At 40.7% G+C, this 12,204-nt stretch overlaps 1 protein-coding gene across 1 annotated transcript in view; it reads left to right on the plus strand.

Annotated features, from left to right (window-relative positions):
- LOC124711590 (cadherin-23) overlaps positions 1-12,204 on the plus strand; it is a 407,580-nt gene that overhangs the window by 296,916 nt on the left and 98,460 nt on the right. Inside the window, exons 12-14 of the mRNA XM_047241742.1 lie at positions 404-656; positions 5,883-6,103; positions 9,402-9,580. Coding sequence (XP_047097698.1) covers positions 404-656; positions 5,883-6,103; positions 9,402-9,580 — 653 coding nt within the window. The remainder of the gene's footprint in view (positions 1-403; positions 657-5,882; positions 6,104-9,401; positions 9,581-12,204) is intronic.

Below are 12,204 nucleotides of genomic sequence, written 5' to 3' on the forward strand. Positions count from 1 at the left end.
GGGGGAGAAGGGGGGGGGGGGGTATGGGCAAGTGTGAGCAGCAGTGAGCAAACACCCGACTTGGCAGTCTTACAGCTGGACAATCATGATCGTACTCCAGTGGCCGAATGGAGGCAACCAGGGTTGGGCAAGAAGGTTACACACAAGCAGAACAGGCAATTGGATCATCTGTTTGGTAGCCTGCACTACCAGCCCCTGCCTGTGAGCATGCTAAGCAGTGGGTACAGGTGCTCATGTACCATACGGCAGTGTTGGAACAGCCTGATATATAGCATTGATACAGAGGAATCATAAAGTTCCATCTACTTCTTTCTAGGGCATGTATGTCTAAAAAACTTTTATTTATCACTTCTATTTGCAAACTGAAATTATATTAATACAACTGTTATCAATCCCTCAACAGGAGATCCCCCAAAGCATAGTGATGTTCACGTAGCAGTGAGAGTGGGAGTGCCTGGGAATCAGCGACCAGTTTTCATTGGCCACCACAATATTGGTGAAAATGCACCTGCCAGCTATGCAGCAGTTGTTAAGGAAAATGCTACGCCAGGCACTCTGGTTTCTAAAGTAACTGCAACTGATCCTGATGGGCAGGACAGCTTATTGAAATATTTTATTGCTGCTGGTGCTAGAGACAACTTTGTTATTGATAACAAGTAAGTATCAGTTGAGGATAACAATTAGTTAGATATGTAATTCATATAATCTACTGTGTTTATTAAATAATTGCTTTGTTAATTTAAAATTAGAAAAGCATATATGTGGAATCCATTGCCACTTTCTTGTTCCTTATACTAATATTTTTACTTATTATTTGTTATACTCATACATACTCTGCATCCAAAGAGCTTTACATCAGCACTGCCCAGGCTGTCTTCTCCCATATGCCTCATTATTTTTAAGATTGCTTGAAGGTAATTTTATATTATTTTAATGGTGTTAAGCTTCTTTTTTATGGTATGTATTGTTGTGTCCTTCATGCAGCAGTATTTTTTATCTGTGTTATGAAAAGGAAAGTTGCTACTCACCATATAGCAGAGAGGCTGAGTCACAGATAGGCACAACGAAAAGAACTGTCACGAATAAGCTTTCAGCCAACAAGACCTTTGTCAAAAATAGGTGACTGACACACACACACACACACACACACACAGACACAAGTCACAAACACACGGCTGCAGTCTCTGGCAACTGAAGCCACACTGTGAGCAACAGCAGCAGTGCATGATGGAGTGGCAACTGGATGGTGGAAAGGAGGAGCCTGGGGTGGTGAGGGGGAGGGTATTAGGGTTGGGGTGGAGGACAGTGAAGTGCTGCAGGGGGGTGCACAGGGATGAGGTGGAGAGAGGCTAGGGCAGCTAGGTGCAGTCGGGATGTTAGACGGAGGGCAGAGGAGAAGTAGGGGGGGAGGGGGGGAGCGGCAGCAGAAAAGGAGGGAAGTAAAAAGACTGGGTGCATGTTTGGAATGAGAGCTGTGTAGTGCTGGCATGAGAACAGAGAAGGGGCCAGATGGGTGAAGACAATGACTAACGGAGGTTAAGGCCAGGAGGGTTATGGGAATGTAGGATAAATTGCAGGGAAAGTTCCCACCTGTGCAATTTCAAATAGCTGGTGTTGATGGGAAGGAACAATATGGCACACTGTCATGAACCTTTCCTTCAGAAGCCTTAGCCCCACAGAAATATCAATCCTTTCCAAAGGCCTCAGCTTCGCTCCACTCCCAAATTCAATCATGCAGGACTTGTTAAAGACCTTCACTCTTTCTCCTGGTCCCTTTTTCGCCACAAACCCTACCAATCAGACTCAATCAAAGACCAATGTTGAATCCTGCCTGACTCAGTTCACTCCTCCATCCAACTGTGATCCAACCCCACTGACCCTAAATCACCCCCTGTTAACTTTCCAGAATCTTTTAACATCAAACCTTGCCTCACCCTGACTTCCCAAATTACTCAACATGCAAACTAACCTTTCATCCACAAAAATAACCACAGTCCACCATCTAAAAACTGATCCTGACCTTATAATCCTACCTGCAGACAAAGGCTCCCCCACTGTTGTTTTGAACCACAGGAATTACCTGGCAGAAGGACTCTACCAGCTGTCAGATACCTCCACCTACAAACCTTGCAACAGTGACCCCATTCCAGAAATCCAGCAGGATCTCTAGTCACTCCTCAAATCCTTAGGCCCATCCCAGAACCTCTCCCCAGAGTCCATCTTTCTGCTCATCCATACCCCTCTCTGCACTCCAGCCTTCTACATGCTTCCTAAAGTCCATAAACCCAACCACCCACAATCCCCCATTGTGGCTGGTTACTGTGCCTCCACTCAGAGAATCTCTGCTGTCATAGACCAACACCTTGAAACTATTGCCCGGAACCTACCTCCTATATAAAAGATACCAACCTCTTCCTCCACCAACTCTACATAGTTCCTGTCCCTTGAGAGTGTGGTGCCCTGCCTGTCACTATTGCTGCCTCCTCCATTTACACTAACATCCCTAATGCCCACGGCCTTACCACTATTGAATACTATCTTTCGCAACACCTGACAGATTCCAAACCAACATCCTCCCTCCTAATCGCCATGACCAACTATATCCTCATCCACAATTACTTCTCCTTTGAAGGCTTTACCTACAAACAAATCCGGGGTACAGATGTGGGCACCCACATGGCACCATCCTATGCTAATGTATTCATGGGCCATCTAGAGGAATCCTTCCTAAACATCTAGAATCCTAAACCCCTCCGCTGGCTCAGATCCATTAATGACATCTTTATGATCTGGATCAAGGGTGAGGACACCCTATCCACATGCCTGCAGAACCTCTACAGCTTCTCCCCCATTTGCTTCACCTGATCCTGCTCAACCCAACAAGCCACCTTCCTAGATGTTGACCTCAACCTCAAAGATGGCTATATCAGTACTTTTGTTCATATCAGACCTACTAACCACCAGCAATACCTCCACTTCGACAACTGGCACCTGTTCCATATGTAGAAGGCCAGCCTAGCCACCCGTGGGCATCACATCAGCAGCGACGAGCGGTCCCACTCAAAATATACCAAGGGTCTCACTGAAACCTTCACAGACCATAATTATCCTCGCAGCCTTGTACAAAAACAAATATCCCCATGCCTTATCTCTCCAGTCTCCCACCTTCTCCCAAAGTCTCAACGTCTGGCAACAGAGGAGCATTCCCCCGTAACTCAGTGCCACCCAGGACTGGAGCAACTGAATTACATTCTTTGCCAGGGTTTGAACTACCTGTCATTGTGCCCTGAGATGAGGAAGGTCGTGTACACTGTCCTTTCCTCACTTCCCACTGTGCTATTCCATCGTCCACTGAACGTACACAATATACTCGTCCATCCCTACACCCCTGCTCCCAACACCTTACCTCAGGGCTCATATCCCTGTAATAGACTTAGATGCAAGACCTGTCCCATACATCCTGCCACCACAACCTACTCCAGTCCAGTCACAGACAGCATCTATCCCATGAAAGGCAGGGCTACTGGTGAAACCAGTCATGTGATCTAGAAGTTAAGCTGCAACCACTGTGCTGCATTCTTTGTGGCCATGATACAAGTTGTCTGTCCACATGAATGGCCAAAAAACAAGTGGACCACACTGTTACTGAGTATGCTGCCCAACATGAGATCATTCATTTCAATCACTGCTCCACAGCGTCTGCCATATGGATCCTTCCCACCAACACTAGCTCTTCTGAATTGTGCAGGCAGGAACACTCCCTGCAATACATCCTGCATTCCTGTAACTCTCCTGGCCTCAACCTTCATTAGTCATTGTCCTCACCCATCCAGCCCCTTCCCTGTTCCAATTCAAGCACTATACAGCCCTGATTCCACCGATGCACTCAACCTTTTTAATTCTCTCCTTTTCCTCTACTGCCCATTTACTCTTCTCCCCTGCCCTCCGGCTATCCTCCTGACTGCACCTAGCTGCCTTACCCTCTCTCCACCTCATCCCTGCGTATTCCCCAGCAGCACTTCACTATCCCCTCCCCCACCCCTACCCTACTATCCCTCCACCTCCCCATCCCAGCCTCCTCCTTACCCCCACCCAGTTGTCACTCTCATCATGCACTACTGCTGCTCACAGTGTGGCTTCAGCTGCCAGAGAGTACAGTCATGTCTGTGTGAGTTGCATTTGTGCAAGTGTGCGTGTGTGTGTGTGTGTGTGTGTGTGTGTGTGTGTGTTGTCTATTTTTGACAAAGGCCTTGTTGACACAAAGCTTATGTGTGTCAATGTTGTTGTTGTGCCCGTCTTCAACTCAGCATCTCCGCTATTTGGTGAGTAGCAACTTTCCTTTTCATAATATTGTTACATTCCATCCTGGATTTTCCATTGTTTCATTAGTATTTTTTATCTGAATTACTGTATTCGTTTCTACCACAAACATTCCTTGCCGTAGTTGGCAAAATACATCGCTAACTCTGTACCAACCTTTCATATTCTTCTCAGATCACAGGCTCTTAGTTTCTTCAGTATGTAGCAAACTGTGATGAATTTCTTTTCTTTTTAACTGATTATACGCCACATTGAACATCTGTAGCAAATGAAAACTGTGTGCTGCCACAGGACCGCTACCTTGACACATGTCTTTCATCATTCTGATGGTATCATTCCAGTACCTCTCAAGGACAAACTCAAAGCAATATCATGCCGTTATTTCTTTAACAGACACTTATGTATGTTTAAATTTTCATGTCAGAAGTAATATTTGTGAGCTTAGTAAAAGATATTGAGTATGGATGTTGTCTTCATCTATGATACATACGCTTTGTATGCTGCATCTGCTCTTTGCATCTTGTCAGTTGATTAGCCTTTAATACAGAATGGAAGTATCTGCACACAGTTCTCAGAATAATTAGTGCAGAAATGCTCATTGATTTTTTTTTCATTGTGTTACTTAAAATATGACGTTTGTCACTGATGTAGTTAAGGAGATGACTGAGAAATCTTTATGTAAAAAAGCTATTCTGTTATGGAATAGGTAGTTCCTGTAATAGTGAAGTCTAAATAGGTCTTCTTCGTATCACTATTTACCAACACCCCCCCCCCCCCCCCCCCTCCCCCACCCGTCCCACTGCTTTCTGACTCTCTCTCATGCACACACACACACACACACACACACACACACACACACATACACACACACGTATGTGCACACATGCACTGCAACCAGTTCAAAGAAACATTGAGTTTTTAGTTTTAGAAATACAAATTCCACATTTATTGACTTGAAAAATAAACCTAAGAAAATCTGTTCTTGTTCCAATTAAGTCTAAAATGAAATATTATTTCTGTACTTAAGTGTGTTACACTGTTACTTATTTCAGCCAAAAATATCAGGTTCTGAATGTAGATGATAGTTAACTGAAAACATTCCACTGTTATATCATATTTAAATTTTAGAACTTGCTGATTCCGACAACAACCAGTGCTTCAGGACCAAATGATTAACAAGCAGCAGACTTTGCTTAGGATTGCTGTATTACTGGTTGCCATCTCGTACATGTCTTAACAGATGCATTTTTCTCATGGGACACATTCCTACTCAAATTATTCTGTGAAAACATCCTATATATAACTGTTAGGTGCCTCCATTATCAAATAAGCCTGCCACCGAGTTCAGTGACTTTGCTAGAATCTTGCTTATCAATGCATTCTTCTCAGTCTAACAGCTGCCTCACTAATAGCCTTTAAACCAGCTGCGTGTTTTTCATTTTGATGATGGTGCTCAGTTATATATGTATGTAGGTAGTGACTTTCTTCAAGTTTTGTATTTTAAGTTCTATTTTTATTACTGATTTGTCTAACTAAGCTTCTTTCTCATCTGTTTCCAACAGAACTGGAGAGATTACCGTATCCCCAGAAGCTCATCTAGATCTGGATTCAGGAATAGACCATTTTGATGTGGTTGTTCATGCTGTGGACTCTGGAAGTCCAGTGCGTGAGACAGCTACAGCTACTGTTGCCATTAATGTAACAGATGTTAACAATAAGCCTCCTGCATTTCTGGATTCTGATTCATCTTACATCCAGTATATTTCAGAAAGGGCACCAGTTGGTGAGTGAATGCAGATACAGCTTTTTAAAGGAAAACATGTTGCTCAGTGTTGTTGATGGTGCAAACTTTTCTCTTAGTATTCTTTATTTATTTATTCTCAGTTGCCATTTTTAGTCATTGTGTATAACATTATCAGTTTAAAAAATTGACAATGAGTTGATAACTTTTTAAAACATTTCTATTTTATCATATTGAATGTAAAAAGTAGTAAATAAAATTGCTCCCGTCTTCTTGCACATTTACTTTATGACCTAGAGACCCTGTCCATGATTATGACCACCATTCTGAAATCCACAGTGGCATATTTATTTATATTAAACCCAGTACTTATCAGCATTACACTCCATGACAAGTAGGTCCGCTGTGTAGTTCTCAGCAATTACATTAAGAATTCCTCCTGATTTTTTGGCAGAAATCTTCTCCGAATATAAATTGTGTAGGGCATTTTCATCTTTCCTCTTGCACTGTGAGCAATACCTTGTAATGCCATTGGAGTTCATTGTTGTTGATAACTATGCAGATCAGTTAACTCATGTATCACATGTACTGTGTGACTGGTTAAAGGTGACTGTAATCACATAAGCTCTTCTACACTAATCTTCTGCTAGTTACTCAACCTTATTAGTGTCCACAACAGACTGTGTGACATTGTGGAGGCTTGTAGGTCATCTGTTATATCAAAAACTGTTGTATGTATTCAGAGCACGTTATTAAAGCATGACAGGAAGGACTGTGAGTGAAAACATTCATGTGGTGTATCATGTCATGAGCATATAATGAAATGTTAGACACACACAAGAAATCATCACATAAATGATTTGGCATTGAATAATTGCACAGGTGCTTATCAGCACATTGTTGTGAAATATTCACTCCCACATTTTTTTGGGACCACTGCCATTATCACTTGCAATCTTCTGCCCAATATTTAATAAAACAGAAGAAAGGGTCTATGAATCTACTGACACATGATAATCACCCCTTTCTTGTTACACTGAATTTAATAAGTCAACATATATGAGGTCTGTTCAACAAATTTCAGAACTTTGTCCACAAAATTTTTCTCTGCTTATCTTTTACTTATTGTGCATGTTCTCCTTCGAAATACTCTCCTCCACAATTGATACGCCATTACCAATGCCATGTCCACTTCCAGAAGCAGTCTTGATATGCCTCTTACTGGGTTGTGTGAAGTGCCATCTGTGAATTTTCTTTTATCTCGTCTGCCATTGCAGATCTTCATCCTTTCAACAGGGTTTTCAACTTTGGAAATATAAAAAATCCATAGCAGCCAGGTCTGGAGAGTATGGCAGATGAGCCAGCCCAGTGATTTTGTTTTTTGTGCAGTAGTCACACACCAACAGGAATGAATGTATGGGTGTATTATCATGATGCAAGAGCCAAGAACTACTGTACTAAACTCCATCCAAACAGGCTTTGGAAGGCCCAACAGTACTGACTGACTGCCGTGTCATCCTCAGCCCACAGGTGTCGGTCGATGGATGCGGATATGGAGGGGCATGTGGTCAGCACACTGCTCTCCTGGCCGTGTCTCAGTTTACGAGACCAGAGCCACTACTTCTCAATCAAGTAGCTCCTCAGTTTGTCTCACAAGGGCTGAGTGCACCCCGCTTACCAAAAGCACTCAGCAGACCGGATGGTCACCCATTCAAGTGCTAGACCAGCCTGACAGTGCTAAACTTTGGTGATTTGATGGGAATTGGTGTTACCACTGTGGCAAGGCCATTGGCAAGAGCCAAGAATTGTCTCACCACATTTCAGACAATTTCCTTCTCACATTTTTTTTCAGATGCTGTGAAATGTTCTGATAGGACTGTCGATTAACAGTTTGTTGCTGTGGCATGAATTCATGATAAACTTAACCATCAAATTCAAAGAAAACTATCAGAATTGCTTTAACATTTGACCTGACTTGAGCTCTTTTTGGTCTGGAGAATCTTTCCCAATCCATTGAGAAGAGTTAACCTTGGTCTCAACATCACCAGTTATGATTCTTTTGAGGGACATCTTGTTCTCATTTGCACAATCTAAATGCTCTTCACAGATTGTGAGGTGAAGATCTTTCTGATCTTGACTCATGAGCCATAGGATGAACTTGGTGGCAACACCATGCATTCCAAGGTGCTGTGTCAGGATTTCATGACATGATCCAACTAAAATGTTACATTCTTATGCAATCTCTTGGACAGTCTTTCTTTGGTTGGCACACACAGTTTTGTTGACATTGCTGACATGAGTGTCATTGGAAATCATCGAAGGGCGTCCTGAATGAGGGTCATCTTTAACTTTCGTCCAGACATTTTTAAACTGTGTGAATCATTTTAACACAAAGTGCAGCTTAAGCACTCATCACCATAGGCTTCCTGCATCATTTGCTGTGTCTCCATAAAGGTTTTCCAGAGAGTTTGTCACAAAATTTACTCCAGACGCGCTGCTCCTCTAACTCTGCCATCTCTAAATCCGAAAAACTGTGTGACACAATGTTTTGCTCAATACATCACTGAACAATAACTAACAGACATACAACAATGAAACTTTTGGTGGTTACACATTAAACACAGGCATTTTCATGGATACCAACTGCATTTTGCTCTGACACACTGCTGTTGCAAAATTATGAATGTTTCAGAATTTTTTGAACAGACCTGATACTGCATGTGGTTAACTTGCACTGCCAAGGTGATTCCTCCTCTGATATACTGCATTAAGAGACAGCATAAGATTACATACAAACTGACTTAACTGTAAAACTAATCAGTTAGCTCATTGATACTGAAGGTTAAAATAATGGGATCAAGGTGTCAGACATTGCTATCCAATGACCAATATGTAAATTTGCTGAAATGGGAAGTAAGTATATGAATAGAAGTTGCAGAAAATGAATTAAATTAACAGAATTAACAGAATTTGAACTGAAGATTTAATTTTGATGTTGTATTACATGATATAACTTATTACTTTGAATCACAAAATGTTTGAAATTGTGTCAGCCCAGACTCCCTCTAGAAGCAATTTGCCTGTGTAAACTGGTGGTGAACATAATACTTTGAATTGGTAGCCTAAAAGCATAATTCTGCTTTCCCTTTGACATATTAGATGTCAATTAGGAAGAAACATACATTTCTTAATGTCCTATGGTTTTGTATATACATTTAATTTCAGCTGAAGATTCCGAAACTATTGTTATAACTCAGTTGTAGCTTTATTGCTATTTACATTATTTGACATCATTTTATTTTGATATCTATTGTTAAAATTTGTATTCTTTCTGCTTAAGGTTCAACAGTGACACGCATCTCTGCCCATGATCCAGATTCTAATGCTGTGCTTCAGTATTCTATTCTTAAGCCAGTCCGCGCTATTGACCACACTGGAGTTTCACTTCAGCCTGGACAGACTGCAGATTTTGACTTCCAGTCTGCCTTTGCTATCAATTCAACAACCGGAGAAATCACAGTATGTCATCCTGTTGTTCACTTAATGTGGAATAATTTCCCACTGTGTTCACCAGCAGTATAAGAGTACACAAACTCCATCTACTTATAAAATGAATCAGTTATATGTATGCAACACTAAAATGCAAACATTGAACATGGAAAGAGTTGATGAAGCAATCTGTTTCATTGAGTAAACCTGTGTGCCTTGCTTGTGTTTGTTTCACATGCAAGAAGAGTTATGGACATAGGGTACATGTCTGTTTCTCAACATGTGGGCATGCATGATTACATTCACACATATACAGAACCATACACACTGTTCCAATGATCAAGATGTCTGCTTTGGTAGCACTATCTGTCACTGGAGATGGTACATTTTGAGAAATAGATCAAATCATAGAAAGAAGCACAAGCACAGGAAGAATTAATACCTTTGATGTAATTTATGTGTGAGTGTAGTGCAAGAGATAAAGATAGCAAGGCATATTCTGTTTAATAACTGTACTTGTGACTTCAAAGTAATACTTCATCCTGTTGAGTCGCTGATAGTGAAGGTAAATATAAAATACAGAGACCAGTGGTGAGAAGGTTAGGTTGAACACTTTGAATAATTGCTCCCACTAGCAGTTATCCCAGTTTGAAGTTGCACTTCAAAGTATCTACTCCAGCAGAGATTTACCATTATCTGAGAAGTTTTCCTTGCTCTTGTGAAATCCCTGGAAACCTACATGAAACAGTTGATGACCTCTTATCATATCTTTCTGTGAAAAACAAAACACTTATTTGATACTAAATGTTTACAGTCAGTTGTAGAAGAATATGCAAATATATGTTTATTTCTGAGCATGCAGTGCTGTGGAGGTATATTGAATGGAAGTGCTGAAAAGATAAATTTCTGTTTACATATACTGGCATGTCAGTCAAATCCCATCAACACTGATGTGTATGTGGAAGGAGGAAAGGGGAAGGTCTTATTTTGCCTGTTTAAATAGGTTTTTGAGTTTCTTTTTTGTTTACTTTCAGCCTCCATAAACTAGAAAAGTGGTTGGTTGTTGCATGAGATTTTGGATTGAGGTGGAGTTTCCCACACTGTTTGTGGGCTTTGGGTGGCAAGCATGTGACTTTTTCTGTCCATAAAACTGTGGAAAATGTTAGTTAAGTTATAAGCAAGTTTCAGTGCTTTTTTCCATCAGTCACTATTTTAAAACTGAAAGAATGGCAGTAGTGTCACTCATGATTGTTGAGTGTCTTGTGATGAAATTTGTGTCTAAGGACTAAACAAAAACAATGAAGATAAAGAAATTTAAGGAAAGGAAGACAAAGAGAAGTAAGTGAAATAAGTAAGACAGTTGGAGGAAGTATACTAATCAGAGGATAAGACGAGAGAAGAGATTAAAAATTGAAACAGAGAAAGAGAGTGTTATGTTTTCAATGAAGGAGTTAAACAGCTAATCTCCTTTACTGAACATTAGTGAATTTAAAAGAATCTGCAGCCAATAGCTGTGAGATGCAGGTAATGTCAGGTACAGAGATTCATTTACACTGGCTAACAGGCATGATTTAAGAGTGATGACTCTTTAGTAATTGTGAGATATTCCTGTCTTGACACATTTGAAGAACTGGGTTATTGTGGATTTCCAGTTTTTTGAGCATGCAGCAAAGTTAAAGTACAATGACAAGACAACATGGTTTGTTCTTTTGAGTCAAGGCACTCCAAGAGACATATTTGCTTGTCTGGTATAAAACACAGTTGGAGTCACAATCATGAAGGTTATAATTTGTTGAGTAATGGGGTTACGCTATACAAGTATTTTGTTAGATTATGGCCCAGAGAATCCTCCAGGAGTTATAGAATCAGAGACAGAGGAAATAAAACTCAGATATGGCTATGTATTTTTGTGTTGTATAGTGTTTTTAGTGGTGGTAGGGTTTTCCATGTGACAGTATTTATAGGGTTAACAGACAACTGGGGAATGTTTTTAATGTAAATGATCATGAAGATGATTAACTATGAATCAGAAGATCATGGCCAGGAAAAACAAACCTGCAGAGAGCTGCAAGTTACTTGCTCTTTCACAGTAATATGAAACACTGAGTTTGCTGTTGGGAGCAGGAAAGAAGGTTATGATGTAATGTCCTGTTAGTTATGAGTTTGTTGAAGACAAAGAACATCCTTGGGAGGGGTAAGGATGGGGAAACAAATAGAACATGTCTGTTACAAAAGGACCAATTCAACATTTGCCTTAACTGATTTGAGGAAACTATACAAAACCTATACCTGGATGAACAGACAGGGATTTGAACCTCACTCCTCCAAAATGCAAGTTTTGAATTCTGCGTGCTGTTCTACAAGTATTCATAAAGTTTTAATTGCAGCTGTGCCATCAATACAGGTGCCAAAAATGCCATTTTTACTGCCTGATATAGCGCCAATATTTCCACAGCTGCCCAAAATGAATTGCAGCGTGATACTTCACTTTATCGATGGGATGTTTCAATTTGTTTTCGCTCCTCTATTAGCATGCTATGGCACTGTGGCATGGGGGTTTTAATGTGTTCCAGGATAGTGCACATGTACTTACAAACAAACAAAAAATTAATTATATAACTGCATTTTCCTTGAGTTTTTGATTAGAACTTCAT

Source organism: Schistocerca piceifrons, chromosome 8, assembly GCF_021461385.2.
Source record: "Schistocerca piceifrons isolate TAMUIC-IGC-003096 chromosome 8, iqSchPice1.1, whole genome shotgun sequence".
Taxonomy (NCBI): Eukaryota; Metazoa; Arthropoda; class Insecta; order Orthoptera; family Acrididae; genus Schistocerca; species Schistocerca piceifrons.